At 36.4% G+C, this 19,544-nt stretch overlaps 1 protein-coding gene across 1 annotated transcript in view; it reads left to right on the top strand.

The window, feature by feature from the left end:
• The window catches only part of DOK6 (docking protein 6), a 238,320-nt gene that overhangs the window by 188,846 nt on the left and 29,930 nt on the right, over positions 1-19,544 (top strand). Inside the window, exon 7 of the mRNA XM_071737070.1 lies at positions 11,132-11,249. Within this exon, the coding sequence (XP_071593171.1) occupies positions 11,132-11,249 (118 nt within the window). The remainder of the gene's footprint in view (positions 1-11,131; positions 11,250-19,544) is intronic.

Here is a 19,544-nt window from a genome sequence, read left to right as displayed (position 1 = left end):
GGATTCCTTCTTTGCAGCTGTTTGCTACATTAGTAAACTAATATCAGTAAGGAAGCAAAAATTTCATTAGCTTCTTTTAAATGCAGAAAGTTGGAATGTGATTTGGAGAGTCTTGTCTTTCATTTTAAATCTATTCTGGATACCCCAAAATATTTCCAAAGATATATTGTGTGTATTTATTTAGAAGTGCATGCATTGCTTTTGCATGATTGTTTCTAGCAATTTTAAACCTGAGCAATGTCAAGAATTCTCTGGCTTTATCTATCTATATACACAATAGAGATGTAATCCCCATGTTTGTCGGCACAGAGAGTGGAAAAGAGTAGCCCTTTATTTTTATATATCAGCTTCTCAGTTGATTTTAAATTTGTAAAAGTCTGCTGAAGGCAATTGAGCTATTATGGTAAATATTAAATTAGACAGGTTAGACATTAGGAAGAAGGTTTTTTAGTGTTAAGTGTGGTGAGACACTTGAACAGGTTGCCCAGGAAAGCTGTGGATGCCCCATCCCTGTGTTCAAAGTGTACAAAGCCAAGTTGGAAGGGGCTTTGAGCAACTAGTCTAGTGGGAGGTGTCCCTGCCTATGTGGGGGAGTTGGAACTAGGTGATGTGGTGGATATTTGAAACCAGATGATCTGATGAACAGGATGACCATGAGCCAACAATGTGCCCTTGTGGCCAAGGCCAATGGCATCCTGGGGTGCATTAGAAGGGGGGGTAGTTGGTTGGTCAAGAGTGGTTCTCCTCCCCTCTCCTCTGCCCTGGAGAGGCCACAACTGGCATTTTGTGTCCAGTTCTGGGCCTCTCAGTTCAAGAAGGACAGGGAACTGCTTGAGAGAGTCCAGCGCAGAGCCACAAAGATGATGAAGGGAGTGGAACATCTCCCTTGTTAGGAAAGGCTGAGGGAGCTGGATCTCTTCAGCTTGGAGAACAGGAGAATGAGGGGTGACCTCATTAATGTTTATAAATATGTAAGGGGAGAGTGCCAGGAGGATGGAGCCAGGTTCTTCTCAGTGATGTCCAATGACAGGACAAAGGACAATGGGTGCAAGCAGGAGCATAGGAGGTTCTGTGTAAACATAAGGAAAAGCTTTTTCACTGTGAGGTTGCCAGAGCACTGGCACAGGCTGCCCAGTGAGGTTGTGGAGTCCCCTTCTCCAGAGACATTCAAAACCTGCCTGGACATGTTCCTGTGTGACCTACATTACATGATCCTGCTCTGGCAGGGAGGTTGGACTTGATAATCTCTCGAGGTCCCTTCCAACCCCTAGCATTCTGTGATCTTTAAGGTCCCTTCCAACTCAAACCATTCTATGATTCTATGAAATATGAATAAATTACTTTAAATATGTTCATATCTGCAGGCATATTTTAAGCCCCTCCCCCCAAATATAGTATATTTCCAGTGTAAAACTGAATAATTTCTATTCATGTGCCTTTCACATGTATAACTAGTCCCAGTATGTATGGTTCAAGATGCATTTATAATGTTTAAAAGTTATGAGTTAAAAGGAAGGAAATGTGTTCTTTTGGAAGTTATTAGAGAGTCACCTAAAAGGGCTTTACCACATTATAGTAATTTTTATGTATGCTGAGCTTGCTGGTTGTTTTTTTTTTAATTTGTCTTTGTATGACATAAAAAACTTAAGTTCTGAAAATGCCAAATAGTAGAGGTCAGTGAGAGTGTGTTACTGAACATGGAGTCACACACTGATAAGCTTGATAAGGAATAATCATGAAAGGTTATTGATGATTGCTGTTTCAGCAAGTATTCAGAAAATTTTCTTCCTGTCATTTTATTAAAGTTCATTGGTACCAGCAGTTTCTATATACTGAAATGAAGTAGCTGAAAGAAATGTGGGTTCCAGAAATATGTGTATTTGGAAACTACTGATATGTTTTAGAAAAAAGAAGAAAAACTTCATAAGAAAGTTTGTGAGGTCCAAGGCATTTGCTTATCAGAAAGAATGAAACTCGAATAAATGTGCAGTGAACACCTTGAATACAGATTCTAGTGGGTTTTGCCACGATACTTATGAAATACTTATACTTATGCCACGATACCACAGAATTTCCATTTTTCAGACCCAGACTTATGCAGGTGAGTTTCCTTAAATGGGAACATTCTTAGTTCATTCTTATTTCACCTTACTTGCCCCATGCTAGAGAGAGTTTTTGAAGTCTGTTCTCCATTGAGGGTTGTTTCTCATGCCATGGCTTTACCATACCAGCTCTAAAATTGGCCACAGCAGCTTCTATGAAAGCAGAAGGCCTGTCCTTCCAGTTCTCTCAAATAAAATATAGAGGACTTCAAGTGTCCCAAATGCCTCTTTAAGATATGTCAAATCTTTTGGCAACCAACACCAAGAAAGAAGTTGCATACTTTGAAAACTCGAAAGTGTATCAGGTTGAGTTCAGACACGAGCAGCTTCATCAGAGGGAGGAATAAACACCAGAGCAAGAAGACTAACAAGCAGACAGGAGAACAAAACTTCCTAAGTCTGCACTGAGGGCAAAAATCACTATTTTAAGTTTGACATGAAAGAGAACTTTTTGGAAGGCCATAAACTTCAGATTTAATTCTCTGGAAAACACTGCTGGTGAAGCCTATCAGCCTTCATTAACAGTCTCCTTCTTTGTGAACACCTTCTTCTCCAGCTGATGCATTTGTTTGTTCTTTCCCACTTTGACTTTCTTATGCCTGCATTGTTCAGACAATATATCTGACACTCTCCCATTTTAGTAAACCTTCTCTATAATTATGGAGATGCTAATCACAGAATCACAGACTGGTTGAGGGTGCAACAGCCTCTGGAAGTCATCTGTTCAGCCCTCCTCACTCAAGCAGGGCTACCTGGAGTTGGTTACCTGGGACCATGTCCAGATAGCTTTTGAATATCTCCAGGTTGGAAAAGTCCACAGCCTCCCTGGACAACCCGTGCAAATGCTTGGTCACCCACACAAGTTTTTCTCAATGTTTAGAGGCAATCTCCTGTTTCAGTTTGTGCCAATTGTCTCTGGTCCCACACAGGGCACCACTGGAAAGACCCAGGCTCTGTCCTCCGTGCACCCTCCCTCCAGATGTTTATACACGTTACAAGATTCCCTGGAGCCTTCTGTTCTCCAGGCTAAACAGTCCCAGCTCTCTGGCTCTCTCAGCCTTTCCTTATAGGACCAATGTTTCAAAGATCAAGCATGAGAGACTGAGACTGATCAAGCATTGAGACTGATCAAGCATGCCTTCCTTTTGGTGAATGCAGTGACTAACCTAATGACATTCTTATCCTTCATGTGCCTGGAAATTATTTCCAGGATTACCCACTTCATCATCTTCCCAGGGACCTCCCAAGGTGAGGCTGATCAGCCTGTAGTTGCCCAAGTCCTTCCTTCTTGCCCTTTTTGAAGATAGCATAAAATCGTAGAATGGTTTGTGTTGGAAGGGACCTTAAACGATCATCCAGCTCCAACCCTCCTGTGTGGGCAGGGACACCTTCCAGTAGATGAGGTTGCTCCAGCCCCCAACCAACCTGGCTTTGAACACTTCCAGGAAGGAAGCAGCCACAACTTCCTTGGGCATCCTATTCCAGCATCTCACCACTATAAGGTCACCTTGGACCCTCCTCTTCTCCAGGCTGAACAACCCCAACTTTCTCAGCCTGTTTTCATATAGGAGGTGCTTCATCCCTCTGATCATTTTAGTGACTCTACTCTGGACACATTCAAGGAACTCTATCTCCTTATGTTGGGGACTCCAGAACTGGATGCGGTACTCCAGGTGGTGTCTCATGAGAACAGAGGAGGAGAATCACCTCCCTTAACTGGCTGGGTGTTCTCCTTTTGATGCAGATCAAGACCCAGTTGGCTTAGTGGGCTGTAAACGCACATTGACGGCTCATGTTCAGCTTCTGGTCCACCACATAGCAGTGTTGCTGAGTTTCCTCCTGTCCTTCAGGTGCTTCTCTTGTCAATTGCAATGTTATTTTGGTGAACCAAGTCACATCTTCTGTACTCTCTTGGCTAGTATTAACTCCTTAAGTCAGTGAAGAACAAACCTCCTCGCCATTCCATCATTGACTTGTATTTTATATCACCTATTAACAAATGCTCATAATGATGCACATAATTCATTGCTTGTTTTCAAATGAGACAAAGCCGTAAATGAACATTTCAGTGATGAACATCTTGAAATGAAGGACTCCTAGAGCATATCTTTGAAGGTTAAGCTATATCCTAGAGTTTCAGCTGATCTGTACCAGCTTGTTCTATGCCACCTGCCTTCACTTAAAGTATTCTTGAATCAACATGATTCCAGAACTATGATACATTTCCATTATTTTACTTTAATGAAATGTGTAGGGATATGGTGGTATTTTGGTTTGTTTTTCAGTTTTCAGTGTTTGGGTTTTTTGCTCTGACCATCCCCATAGCCCATATCAGATACCTTCACATAAGTGTATCTGTGCTGAGCATCTTCAAAAATCATACTTTTTAAAACCTGAAGACTTTGCCCTGGATGATGCTGCTTAGAGAAGTTATTTTATTCCACACAGCCTTATCCCCAAATATTGTCAGGTCAGAAGATGTCGGTCTGCAAAATCTTTTCTTTTTTTTTTTGTCCAACACCTCTCTTTCATAAAAAATTTTGTTTCATGGTAACAGAATAGGACAATCAATATCTGCAAAAAATATCTGTACAATGCTGTATTCTCTATCATATATATACTTATATATGTACTTGTTGAAGAAATAAGCTCAACCTGCCTAGTTATTTCTCCTATGTTAGAGACTCCTAGAAACTCCTACAGTTTAGTTGTGCTTCTTTCCCCTAAGACCTACTGTATAGTCAGGCTTGAAATAGTCTCAGCTCTCTTCATGTCACCACCATCTCCTGTGTTACTACTGAATGCATTAATGCAATGAAAAATGGACAAACAATTTCATATATTGCCTATGCATAATACAATGTCTGGAACCTTGTAAAGATGTATGAATGTGATCTTCTGCCCTCACAGGAATTAGTATAATTTTCATAGACAGGAAACTTCTTCCATGAAGGAAGGAAAATCACAGTTTTGGGGCAAAACATGGGTGAAGACACACACCATACTGACATTCAAAAAATATAATCCCAATGCACTTTAAAATCCATAACTTTTCTCCAACAATACTCCATTCTCTCAGACAACAAAATGATCTATTATGAGCTGCTTTAAAAAAAGAAAAAAAAAAAATACCCAACAGACTTGTGCCAGAAAAGTAGCAACGTGTCCTAATTCTCTTCATATAGTGTGGCCAAGGAGATTAAAAAAAAACATCAGTTCCATTACATCTCTCTTTAGAATGCTTTTCTTTCACCATTGCTTTATTATTCATATGTGATGTTATTCTACTGCCAAAGAATAATCATCATCTACCTTGGCACTGCAAAGCGGTGTTATTATTTTGCAATTTTTTTTTTCCCTCCATAATTGATTAAGGAACTCTCTAAAAGGTCATAACAAGGTTAGAAGAGCTCCTGAAAACCTAAGCTCTAGAAATATATTTAAAAGGCTGAAATCTCAAACTACCTTAACAGCTGGTTTTCTATAAGCCTTTTCTGAAGACTTAGGCACCCCTCATCTATTGGTGGGGTTTTTGCCAATATTGTGTATTCTGTTAGGAACATCAAGATGGATAAAACTGTAAAAATAAACATAAAGCAGTGTGTAGCAGATAAATGGTATGGTGATAGCTATGTTTATAGTAATAGCAGACAACTTTAGGGAATGAACACAGTTGGTAAAACATATTACTATTTTTTTAAGCAAGCTAAGTTAAAGGGTTAGGGGGAAATTATAACTACAAAGTAATTATTAGTAAAACATCACTAAAAGGAAGAATATTCCCATTGAACTTTCATAGGAATATATCCTGCATTCATTTTTCTAAGTATTTTCTAGGAAGTTCTGGATCAAGGCAGATTAATCAGAAGATAATCAGAATAATCTGATTATTAGATATCCAGATCTTACATTTATCAAATATTACGGAATTGGGTCAACGAAGAGACAGAAGTCAATGTGACAAGTTGGAAAAATTGTTTAGGACATCAGAATAAAATTCAACAGTTACATGTGTAAAACTCTGTGCTTGGGAAAGAATAATCTGTTTCACAGTACTGGATGGGAACAATTTTTTTTTTTTTTTTTTGAGAACAGATTTTTCATTCAACACATTGAACATGGAACGACAGTATCTGCTTTTGCAAAAATGCCAAATGTGACACATTTTTTGGTCATTAATGAATTAAAAGTTCTCTTTTAAAGGGAAAAAAAACCCCTTCCCTCCTGCATGTGTGCTTGTTCTCTAACTTAGCTGGTAGCTGAGCTGGTACCTCAGTTGATGCTGCCTCCTAGATTGTGTGATTCTTAAACTCTAGTAATTTTTCACTGCAGATGCCAGTGAAATGAGTCTGTGCTATTCCACTCTCAGCTAATGGGTACTTTAGAAGAGAAATATATTTCTTGACCCCTCTTCCTCTGCAAAGCACAAAGCCACCTTCTTTAGAGTTATAAAGAAAAAATATCTAAATAGTGATATTTGATTCATATTTCTAGACTACAGTTCTCATTAGTCTTCTATGTCCTAGTTCTCTTGCTATTTTTTTAAAGACTCTAATGAGAATGTGAAATGAGCTGGATATTTTATCCATTATAAACTAACCTATTTCCAGAGCATATCTGTAAAAAAAAAAACAAAAAAACCAACACCAAAAAAAAAAAACCAAAAACAAAAAAACCACTAAAATGGTCTTACTGAAGACTTAAAAATGGATTGAGCTGTATATTGTTCAGTTCTTCTCCCCAAGCCAAATGTTTTTTCAGTCACCTTCAGTGTTCTTACTTCTTTTAATGCAAAAAGAAAATGAGAGACTAATATACTAAGCACATCAAAGTTCAGAACCCTAATGCATTTAACAGGCTCCATTCTTGGAATTTGTCTAATGAAAGGACAATACTGAAAAATTGGGGGAAATAATTATACCAACAGAGTAGTAGATTTATATTTTTATTTCTTTTTATATCAGTCATTTAACAATTGTAATATAGTCAACAGAAATGCAAAGCTTCATATTACTTAATATTATGGATATTTTGAATTTGGATATTGGATTGTATGCAAGGAAGAAATTTAACTGTGCAAAAGGCATGTTATCAAAGATTCTGGACGAAACTGAAGAAAAGCTAACTACAAGGTACTTCATGTCAGAAAACAAAAATGCTTCAGCGATTCATTTTTTTTCCCCACCAAAAAAATCCCTGAGTTGGTATGATTATGATGCATACATTTCTACTTTTCTTTTCACCCAGGTTCTAAATATGTCATTTTTACCCTCATAAATTGGGAAAAAAAAGTCTGGATTGTTTTTAATTTCCTGAAGTCTCATCAGATTTGAGTAATATCTATAGCAAAGTCATTCTAGATGGATGTTTTAACTGACACTACATTAGTTTACTACTTGTTTTACTGCTTTTACTTTTCTCTGTATTCCTTTACCAAAAATCACAAGTGCAGGACTGCAAAAAAACAAAACAAACAAAAAAACCAAAACCAAAATAAAAAACAAAAAAAAGAAACCTCGGTGAAATCAGAGAATGGTTTGGGTTGGAAGGGCCCTTGAGGGTCATCTCGTCCAACTGCACTGCAATGGTCAAGCATATCTTCAACCAGATCAGATTGCTTAGAGCCCCATCCAACCTGACCTTGAACGTTTCCAGGGATGAGGCATCCACCACCTCTCCAGGAAAGCTGTTCCAGTGTTTTACTTTTCTTGTTGTAAACTTTTCCTTCTTTGTACCTACTCTGAACCTACCCTCTTAGTTTAAAACCATTACCCTTTGCCCTATCACTACAGACCCTATTAAAGAGCCTGTTCCCATCTTTCTCATAAGCCCTTTCTCTAAATATTGAAAGGCTGCTATGAGGTCCTCTGCAGCCTTCTCTTCTGCAGGCTGAAAAACCCCAACTCTCTCATCCTGTCTTCATAGAAGAGATGTTCCAGCCCACTGATCTATTTTGTAGCCCATTCCAACATTACTGCGTTGGTCGTGGACTCCAGAGCTGGATGCAGTTCTATAGGCAGGGACTCACCAGAGTGGAGTGTAGGGGCAGAATTACCTTAAATTTGTTCCCAGATCAAAATTTTTATTTCTTGTATGTGTCAGTGCTACCTCTGCCATTATGGTCCTTTCTGTACAGTTGATGCTAATGGCATGAATTATTATAGTGCTAATGCATCTGAACCTGTTTGCCAGCTCCTGAGGAAAGTGTACCAGTGTTGGAAGCAACATTGGCTTCTTATGTAAGAAGGGATGCATACTGAGAAATGTTGAATAAAATTTATAAGTAAATAGGCTTAAGGAGACAGGTGAAAGAATTTTTAAAGAGTTGTTTTGATTGATATATTTATGTTAACTTAAATACAGAAATAAATCTGATAGTGTACCTATTTCAAGAAGAGAATAAAATTTTAAAATTATATCCTTGATATTCCCTAGTGAAATGTTCTCTGAGTTAGATGATTCAGAAAAGGGTAGAGAAGTCAGTTGGTTTTTTCCAAGGCATAGTAAAAAAGACAAAGGAGAAGAGTATCTAGGATAAACTCTGAAGCAGTAGATCTCTGTATATTAAATTCTAGTTTAACCTGTAATAACTTATTTAGCAAAAGCCTACTTATTAGTATATGAACAATAGATTAAATTGATGTTTGTGTGTCTGTTTTCTTCGCCTGGGTTTCAAGCTTTTTATCTGAAATATCCACAGCCTGGCATATAAAATGGTCTCTAGAGAAAATATGTTTCTTTCAGTAGCTTATCCAAGTTTTTTTGAACACAGAAATATTTTCACAAACATCTGTTCGTGGGAGTAAGCATTCTGTCTTTGTCAATTACAATTGACCAGTACTGTATTTTTTATACTGGCAAAAAAAGAGAAAAAGCAAATTTGTAGCTAATAGTGCTCTAACAATTAGTAAGAACAAATTAATGTGCTACTACATTATCATCTATTCTATGATATACAGGTAGAAAAGGTCTTTAGTAACATGTTTATTTTTTAAAATCTCAAACTAAAAAGAAAATTGACTGTATTTAAAGATTGTGGTTTTGGTTTTGGTTTTTTGTTTGGGTTTCTTTTCCTATGGGAAATACTTTAATAAAATAGAAATTGTATTTTCTCAGTGAAGGCTCCCCATGCTATCTTCTGCACTAGAGCAGTTCTTACCTTAACATATAGGAGCAAATTTTTTTTTTTTTCACTCTTTCAAAGCATGAATGTGTGCATATGAACACTGCATCAGTGTTGGTCAGATCAGAAAGAACCTAATCACCTCATATCATTAATAATAATAATATAACTTTCAGTCCATTGATTTAGCTTTGAGATATTGAACCACAGTCAAATTGTTCCCCTTACTGGAATAATGTTTTTCAGAATGCATACTGATGCCTGTTGCCTCAAGACTATAATTTACCTTTTGGGTGAATAAATTATGAATAAATCGTCTGTATATTGAAGTTATATTATTACAGGGAAATTGCAGGAAATTATCTGTATCAATAAACTGAATTCTCAAGTGTCCCCAGAGGTTGAATTCCTGTTGTAAAGATTTTGAACTTTTTTAATGGAAAAAAATGTTTCTACAAGCTTAAGTAGCTTCCAGTGATTATCTGCACCGTTGAAAAATAAAATTAAATATATGGCTATAAATGAGAAAAAAAGACATTAGCTGAAGGCAGGAGTAACTTTATTGACACTTATCAAGAAAACAACAGAAGTAGTTACACTAGATTGATCTGAAGCAAAATACCTGCCACATATCAGTGTATGTTAATACTGAAAGATGAAATAATTGTAGATCTTTGGGTGGGAACTGTCCCTAAAAGGTGGAGGGGGGGGGGGATAATTTGTTACAACTTGAGTTTATACACATAAAAATAGCTTTTTTAAATTCATCATTATGATTCTGAATGTCAAATCCCAAGGAGATAATGATTATCCTGCAGTAAATGATCCAGACCTTGGATACCTGCTGCACTGTAGCTGGACTCTGAAAACGTGGGTTTCTAGGCACACCCTTTCAGTGTACCACAGCATCCATCCTGATGGGTCTCCTGAAATTAAGTTTTCCACTCTGAATCTTCACACATAATTGATCCTTCAGCGATGATCCTTCCAGACATCCCCTGAAGAAATTACGTGCTCCACTGTATCATTGTGATTTGCTAGATCCTTCAGTTTACTGATAGAACTTTATATTCTGTGAAGCCAGAGATACAAAAATATATTCTGTGAAGCCAGAGGTACACATAAATTGTCTTTCTTTCTAGACAGAGAAAGCATAAGTTACACAGGTATATCCAAAGTGGTTGTCAGGACGCACAATCCTCCATCATTTTTTTTATTTTCTAGTCTTGTTTTTCCCTCACATCTATAGTGCATGAGAGGCAGAGCTCTCTTTCATAACATTTACATTTGTCCTTTTGGGTTTCAGTGTCATAGCTCTTCTACACACAGCCTCTTACCATGCAATTCAGTTTTGGTTACATGAAGTCCCCTGGAATGGTAAAACTTGCTCTTGAGGCTGTAGACTTCTACTGTTGATGAGAATCCTCCCTGAATGGGGGATTAGGAGATTAATGACTCCTCATTGCTAATTCTCTGCTGGTTTTCTCAGGTTCTGTTTTATCCTCTTTCTGGATATTTTATCCAATATGCATGTTAAATGACCGAAAAGAAACGTGATTGTGAAGGGGTTTTAGATTTCAAGCATATGCTAACCCATTATTATCATAAAGAAGAAAATAACAAAATCCTGGCAGCAGCAAGAATAGCTGTAGATAAATAGGAACATATTGCTATGTCCTAATAGTAACCTCTGCTAACAAACCTATATATCCAAATACATTTCTGCAGCTTTTTCCTGAGCATTCACACAACTGTTGAATATAACATAGTTTAAAGGATAGTAGAAAACCTGTGGTAACCCTTGAAACAGTATCTTCATGACACCATTAGTTCAATTTAGAGTTTTGAGATACCTATCACGTATGGTTATGTGTGACCTTCCATTTCTGTTTGCTTTGGTTTTTAGCTCCAGACCAGTCTGTCTGAACCAATGACATTATCCAAGTCGATCTCACTTCCTCGTAGTGCATATTGGCATCATATCACCCGGCAGAACAGCGTTGGAGAAATCTACAGTTTACAAGGCAAGTTGCTTATAAACACAGAGGATGTCCATTAGCTTCTTTCCATTTGACCAGGATTCACCCCAAGTTCCTTTTTATTTGCACTGGCTGATTTCTCTTCATTTCATTTTATCAGTTGTCAGGAACCTCAGCGGGATTCCCAAATTTACATAAACCAAGTTTCTTTTAGTTATTTTGTAACCTAATGGTGAAAATTATTCCTAGAATAACCACATAAAGATGGGGAGAGAATTTGGCTCAGTGTAGCTTCATGGTGTCTAATGAATGTCAGGTTTTTTTAAGTATTTTCTTCCAGTAAGATTGTGTATGTATTTAGGCAACCTCAGGGTGCCAAATTCAATCTACATAAAGTGGCTATATGAGTTGTAAGATTAAAACAAAGTAATTCTAGGAATAAGAGCTAGTCTTGGTGAATTTGCTTGGTGAATCATATGTATGAATTTTTTACTTGCCTAATTTACAGGATTACTGTATATACATATCTTCTTTCTCTGTATCCAGTTCTCTTTCATATGTTTAGAATCTAAAATATTTGCTTATGACTTACAATGCTGTAACTAACATATCTTGATGGCAATGATGATGATTCACTGTTCTTAAGCTGAAATTGATTTTTATCTTTTAGGCAACTGAAAGTACTGTTACATTTTAAATTTAGAACTCAGTTAATAGTATTGTTTTCTCTTCTAAAAAATTATCTATCATACATATATTCCCTTGCATTACTTGGAAAAGACTTAAGGATCTTATTTCACTTCTCTCTTAATAATCAGCATAAACAATTTACATTTAGATAGGATGTTAGAAATTGCTCACAGACAAGAGGGCCCAATGCAAGAAACAGTGCATGTTATAAAAAAAATGTGAAATGCAGTATATGGGTGAAAGACATGAAGTTGGTTTTTTCAGTGGGTGACTCTTTAAAGGGTACAGCATTTGTTTCCCATCATCCCCCATACAACAAAGTGAATTTCTAATCATATTTGTAGTCTTATGTTTAAAAAATAGTAATAGAAAAAAGAAAAAGCCTTCCAGAAGTTGTGAAAGTGAAAACACTTTTGCTTGCAGATCATCTTAAAAATGTTGATCTTATCACTGATATTGTCTCATGAACAGAATAAGAATGAAAAAAAAAATTTTTTTTATTTGTATTAGAGTTTCTCTTATGTTCTTGATGCATCTTTCCTTTGGAAGAAAAATAGTAAGCATGTTATGATCTATAGGAAGTGACATCAATATAGTTCATGTTGTTCTTTCTCTGCAATCTTCTATTAAATAGTCTTTGTGATAAAGGAAAGCAGAACTTGATAAATCAATTAATAGTTTAATATCTGTACCAACTAGCTTTGAGCATTTTTAAAAATGCAAGAATTTTTCTTTTTGGAAGTATGCAGATTTTATTCACACTTCCACTGAAACCTGGGACTATTAATTATTTCAGGACTTAAGATTTTCATGTCTCTTACATTTATTGTGACAACTGAAAGTTGGGAAAGCATAGCTGATTTTAGGAGAGACTACTTGTGTTTTACCAGTGGACTAAGAAATGCATCCAGAGGACAATTTTATTTCTTGGTTGCAGCTCATCTGCGTGCAACAATATTCATTTTCTAAATGCTGCGATGACTAATTAAATGTTACCAATCTGTACCGAAGCTGAAGGAAGTGCAAAGTACACCATTTCCTCCTAATACCTTTTCATACTGACAGTTTTTGCACAGAACAGACCTACTGCTTGTTAAAGTGTGAGCCCAGACATGCTTTGAAGGTGTGGGTGGAAGGTGGGTAGCAAGGAAGCATTGCTTCAGTCCTCAGCTTAGTGCTGAGAAGGAACTGAGAGGAGCTGTTGCAGAGGGAAAAATCACTTCCTTCCACTGCCCTCTCCTCTGAGCTTGGCAAGGTCTATTACACCCTCAGAGAGGAGACTTTTTCATTAGAGAATAATCCATCAAACTCAGTTCTGTGTGTGTACTCATGACAACGCTTTTTAAATGCAAGAAGTGAATTTGAAAATTCCACACATTCCTCTCATAAATTCTAAAATGAAATAACCAGAGTGGTGTCTACCTATATTCAGATTACTATCAATATCAGTAAAGTAACAGCTGAACTCACTGTTAAGTACAGTGCAAAAGTGTTTCTGTAGTGCCAATTATTTCAAGTTTGCAGTCTGAAGTGACTAGAATTTAATTAATAACAGCTGGTGATGTGTAAGGAGAAATGAATATGTGCTCATACTACCTTAGATAAATTGGCTCTTTGGGAGTTATTTAGCAGTTGAATGTAACTTAATTAGTAGTGTGAGTTAATCTGATAATGAATGTGCTTCAGAGGAAGAAGGTAGGGGTTCTTTTATTATTGGTTTAAGGGTACATTTCAGATAAGAAAAGGCAATTCAGTAAAGGGCGTCAGGTTTATCGTCCTCCATCTGCCCATGAAAACACTCACATGTAAAGACCTGAAATGATTAAAACACAGAATATTAATGCTAAAGGAACTCAAGTTGCAGAACACTACCCTAAAATGAGATAGGCTGGTTTCTGTCTTCATATAGCTTTAAAGAGAGGCTTCTTGTCTTCCTTGCAGTCTTTCAGTTCTTAATTGCACTGCTAATATAGAAGCAGCAATTTAGCTGTCTTATCAATAGGAAAAACTTGGTGTTTGGCTCTTACCAGCAGCAACACATCCCTACCGATGTTCAGTTTGAATTTTACAGTACAGGGGTGCAAGTCTGACAGTTTCCATCCATCCATGACATGCAGCCACTCAGGAGGCGTTGGTGAAGGGTTTCATTGTCTGACACAGTGATGCCCGTTCAGCGCTGGGCATTGTCTCCCCTCTCCATCTGATGGGGCACGGGACACGTGGCAGCCCCCAGCACTGCACAGTGAAAAAGAAAAGGGAAATTGCTGTCATGCAAGGAAACAGCACGAAGTTTTTCTAACCATCAGGTTAAACTCCAGTCTAAACTTCTATGTTGGAATGATTTTACTTAAAATCTCCACTGGTATACATTGCTTTACAAATGACAGTGACTGTTTCTAACATGTACATATTAATAATCCCAATCTTGCCTTTAATTGCAATTACAATGTAGTTACATTACATTACATTATTTATTATATACATAAAAAGTAATAAAGAAAAAAAGAATACTTATACACCGTTATTTGTGTATACATGAGTAAGACTTAAGTAAATTGTACATTTTCATGAATAATAGACAGCTCCATAAAGAATTTGAGCTCTAGGGAAGATAAAAATTCATTGCTGTGTTATATTTTCCTATGCATCAAGATTTACAAAACCACAAAAATTACATGCCAAGATTAACCTTGTGAAGAGAAATCATGGTTAAGAAGGAGAAAAATACAAGAATCATATTAGCATGAAAAATGCCAGCTGTATATGTACTCATAACTCCTTGTTTATTTTTGCTGCCTGGCATAAGGGCTAGCACCGTTTCAGTAGATATTAAAAACTGAAAAACAAAGGATGTATCTTTTTATACAGCAGATGATAAAAGCATTAATACAAGATATTTTTTAAATTTTGCATTCGAGGACTTAAATTTGCTTAGAACAGAAAAAGAATTGCAGACTGAGTTTTCAGCTAGCTGTTTTTTACTGTTGTATTTCTTGCTCTAGAGAATTTGAATAGTACAAATTTTAAACAGTCCGTTTGTATTTTATTAAACAAGTAGGGCCAAATAAAATTTTGGTATGGAAGTATGCATTAGCTTTTTGTATTGCAGTTATTGAAATCCTTGAGGAAATTATCATCTGAAAATCTAATCACAGTCTGGCCTCTCTCCAAGAATTTCAAAATTAAGAATCCCTTTTAGTCACCTCTGTTGTGTTTTAATCTGGTTTGTATTCCTTATTTGCATTTTGGTTTTGCTGTTCATGCTCAAAGTGGTGAACACCTACCCACATAAGCAATCCTATTCATTTCTGTGATGGCACTCATGTGAAGGAATATATATTTGCATAAGAATTACACCAGTTAAACCTTACATGTTTTGCTCTCAAAGAGAACACTAATGGTTTTTTCAGCAATAAATTGCCTGACAATTTGCTTTTTCACAAACACTTATTTGCTCAACCACAAATGCTTACCACATTTTTTGTAAACCCATTAAAAAGTAATTCAATAACACTGAAAAGTTATAAGATGCCTGTTAAGAGCGAGAGTCACATTTTTAAATGTTGTGAGGAACTCAGAAATAAAACGACAGTCATCAGTCAGACATGACTTAAGCTGGAAGCACCACATAAGCCTTTAAATACCTGTCAAAACCAAAGTGATATAGAAATAAAAATTTACTCAATGAATTCTGTTGGAATTTGTTGTTGATATACAATTATCTTTTGTATTTCACACTAAAGATGCAAGAAACATAAACCTGCTTATGCAAATCAAAACAGAGGGAAACTCTGTCTCCACTTTGGCCCTGGTAAGCAAGCCTGCATTGCCCCTTGTCTTTTGGTGTCATAAGGTGGGAGCTCACCCATCTCTTGCTTTTGAATATGTTGTAAATAGAATAAGATGTAGTGTTAAACCATTCAGATAAAAGGTTTTGTACATAAAAGGGGGATGAAATCATACAGGAATTATTTCTCCCAGCTACATAAATTTCCAGCCTTTTTAAGTAGATCTGATATGTTGTTAAAAATAATGAGAGAATATTCAAGTTGCTAAATATTTAGAAGGGTCTGAATCATCCTGCTCAATCTCCTTAGGCTAATCCTGCAGGGATTTCCAAAGTGGTCTTCTACAATTTTGTGCAAATTAAAGCGTGTAAAATGAATTGGAGGACATTTGTCATTTCAGCGTTTCCATTGTTTGTTCCTGTACCCAGCAACAGAGTACAGAATCCATTTTCTCATCTAATCTTTATGCCAGAATAATGTGAATGACATAAAATGTTAGACTATATCTGTTATATAAACCTGATCACAGTAATGTTTCACTAAGTGTCTACCAGCAGCTAAAGCTGAAATGCTTTATTGCCTGCCACCTTCCCATTTCCTTTGCGGAATCTCATCAAGACTTTCACGTTAGTGAAAGAAGCCTATAAAATTTGAAGTATGATAAAGGCCACCTGAAACAAGGTACTTAATGAGTAGAAACTTTGTAAGAGGTACATTATTTAAAATTACTGTAATATGTGTCTTTTCAAGTCGTATGCAGTAAACCTGACCCTTTCTTTTGAGCTTTGAAATTCTGTGCAAAATATTTCATTGTTTGACTGATTTTCAAAAATGGCATGTTGGAAATGGGAAGTGCTTTACTCAGAAACTGGTAAAGATGAACCTCATTTTGTTCAACACTGATTGCTACAGTTAATTAAGAACATTACTGACAAGCTCTAAAGAGTGTCTTGGCATATTCTTTTTCATTTTGATAAATGGTTGCTGAGGTAAGAGGTTCTTACAGTTATCAGCCGTGAAGAATAGGGGGAAAAAGCAAAAAGATTAATACTCATATTATATTGTTAAAATCAGGAGTTCTGATTTCATTTAAGCCCTGTATTGTGATGCCCTTTCTCTGAGTAGTCCTGCAGTGAGATCAGTTGTCAAGAAGGTTATTCCAAGCTACACCTGACAGTGTAGAAGTCACTGTGGTCTCGTTACAATTGAAAGCCCAAACAGTGTAGGAAGAGCAATTAAATATTGTCTGATTGCTCCTCTCTCCTCCAAAACCCAGCAAAGGTATGTTCTTCAGTGCAAACTACACAAATTTTTAGTTATAAATCTTTTTTTTATGTTTTAGCTTAATGACTTCATGAATATGTGATGACACTGTCTTCTCACTCACTGTTCACATGAGAGGTGAATCAAGTTTTGCCCCTATTTCAACTTGACTAAAACCAGGAGTTTTTGCTCTGAGTTGGCTTAAGATGAGCTGCACTTATGCCACAGTCATGTGATCTCTATGCTATATCATAAAATTCAAGGGCCCTCATGGTGTCATGAAAGCTTTAGTTCAATGAAAGAATGTGTGGTGGAAAAATAGATGTAACCACCTCCATGGGCCCAAACTTCCTGCTGGTATTGGGGTGTCTGAACAAGAAAGATTTGTTATATCAGAGAGAAAACTGAAAATTCTTGTCAAAGGTCAATTTTGTGATAACTTCTTTTTTTCTATTAAATCTTTTTTTTGCCAATAAATCTGCACTGTCTTAGTATGTTATCACAGGTAGAATCAAGGAGATTCCCAATTCATTTTTGTAATTTCAAACAAAGTGAAATATTTCTATGCTGACAAACTAGCTTTTCGAGTCAAATTATTAATCAAAATCATGAATGCATGAAATCTCTTTTAAAACAATTTGCGTTGAGGGCCAGCCTGCATATTTCTGAAAAAAATTACTGGGTAAAAAGTTGCATTTTCTTCAGTATCTATTTGCAGGAATAGTTTGTGCTTTTATTTTTAAATTAAGTAAAAAATATATATATAAAAAAAATTAACACTTCCATAGAGAATATTTACAAAAATGTTTATAATCTAGAAACAACCCATTTTTAAAATAGGTTGTGTAATGGGAAGAATGAGGGGAAGTTAATGATATAATTTTGCCAGCAGTATTCAGGAGACAATCCCAGTCCAAGAATTTCAAGTGCAAATGACTGTGTTTTACTGGAAAAGAGAAAAGAGAACCACCCCCTCTCTGCTTTCTAATTTTTATGAGCTATCATGGCATGATGTAAATATACAACTACTTGTCTGAAGTGACACAAAATGGACCTAACTTCCTGCTAATTGATTATTAAGAAGTTTTAAATATATTTGCTGTAAAAAGAATATCAGAAGATTTCAAATACATTAAACTTAGGTTTCTATAAGGTTTTCTTTTATGTATATCTTTCTTTACTAACACTGAACAATATTATGGTTACAATATTTATAGCACATGACATATAGTCTGTTGTTAGTACAGACCTGTTTATTTTCATAGTAAGCAAATTTAAGCACAATGGGAACCCGACCTAGTATGTTCAGTTTAATCAAGCTGTAAGATTATATTCTTTATAACTCTTCTTAATGAGTTTTAGCTGTGCAGAGCTGATTAAAAAAATATTATTCAGTAGAGAAAAAAGAAAAATTTTAAATTCCTAGAGCATCTTTCATTCTCTATTTGTTCAAGACAGCTTTTTCATCTTGGTGAATGCTTATATCCTGCCAACCATTTATTTGATCAAAATGATACATTGTAAGAAACTGAGAGAAATTTCACAGAAGTAAGAACTGTGAATAACAATAGGAACTTCCAACCAATTTAGAGGTAACAAGATTTCACCACAGCAAAAGTTTTTCATCTTTTCCAAAGCTGATGTATGCCAACTTGTTTCAAGTTTGAATGCTAGAAGTGAGTTTGCTGTTTAGCTGCTGGATATTTGTTTATCTTTGAAATTTTCTTGAAAACAGCTTTTGGGAAAGGATTTTAATCAAAGTCTTGTTGTTCTGAGTATAAGAACAAATGAAATATTCTTTGACAAGGCTATATAGAAGAAAGGAAAATGCAGTACCAGAGTGGGAGAGAGATAAGAAAGAAAGGAATTGGTCAAAACCAGAGTTTCACAATCTGGAATTTGCAGTGTAAATATCAAAGGCTTTGTCCTTTTCTGCCTCTAGCAAAAAGTGTCCATGTGAGGAGTCAGTGCAGAGCAGCAGAGCAGTGTACCTATACCTATCCTAACTGCAGATGGTAGAGGTGAGGCCCTAATGGGAATAGGGCTTTTCATCATTCCGCAGCAAATGCTTTAATTGAAGAGTCAGGGAGAAGTGAGAAGACCCTTACTCCTCTCTATAATAACTCAAATACTTATGCTGTTGTTGATAAGCCAGGTTTGCATGCAGAGGGACTGCACCAGAGTTATTTCCTCTGTCCTGGTAGTGTGCATCACACCGTGTAGCATGGCTGGTTGTGTTCCTACCAACATCCAATCCCATCCTGTGTGCAGAAATGCCATCCCTCAGCCCAGCCCAAGAAAGTGATGGAAATTCAAGAGCATGCAAGGGAAGGCACAGCTTGTTCCCCTCTGCCAACAGGACTTTTCTCCCCAGAAGGTGTTGACTGAGAATCTAAAGCCATGCTTAGCCTTTTGTCTTCCTTATACTTTCATCTTCACTCAGGATAGAAATCAGGAAATCAGGGTCTTGTCCAACCCACCTTTGTCTCTGAGAATAAACCTTGGTGGGTGCTTCTACTACCAGTAATAAGAATTCTTTTTTTCTTTTTTTTTTTTTTAATCTATGTTGAGCTCTGTACAGCCATCACAGACTGTTCTC

The sequence above is a fragment of the Heliangelus exortis genome, chromosome 2 (genome assembly GCF_036169615.1).
Source record: "Heliangelus exortis chromosome 2, bHelExo1.hap1, whole genome shotgun sequence".
Lineage (NCBI taxonomy): Eukaryota > Metazoa > Chordata > Aves > Apodiformes > Trochilidae > Heliangelus > Heliangelus exortis.
Note: the sequence above shows the minus strand (reverse complement) of the source record. Positions and strands in the feature narration are given on the sequence as shown.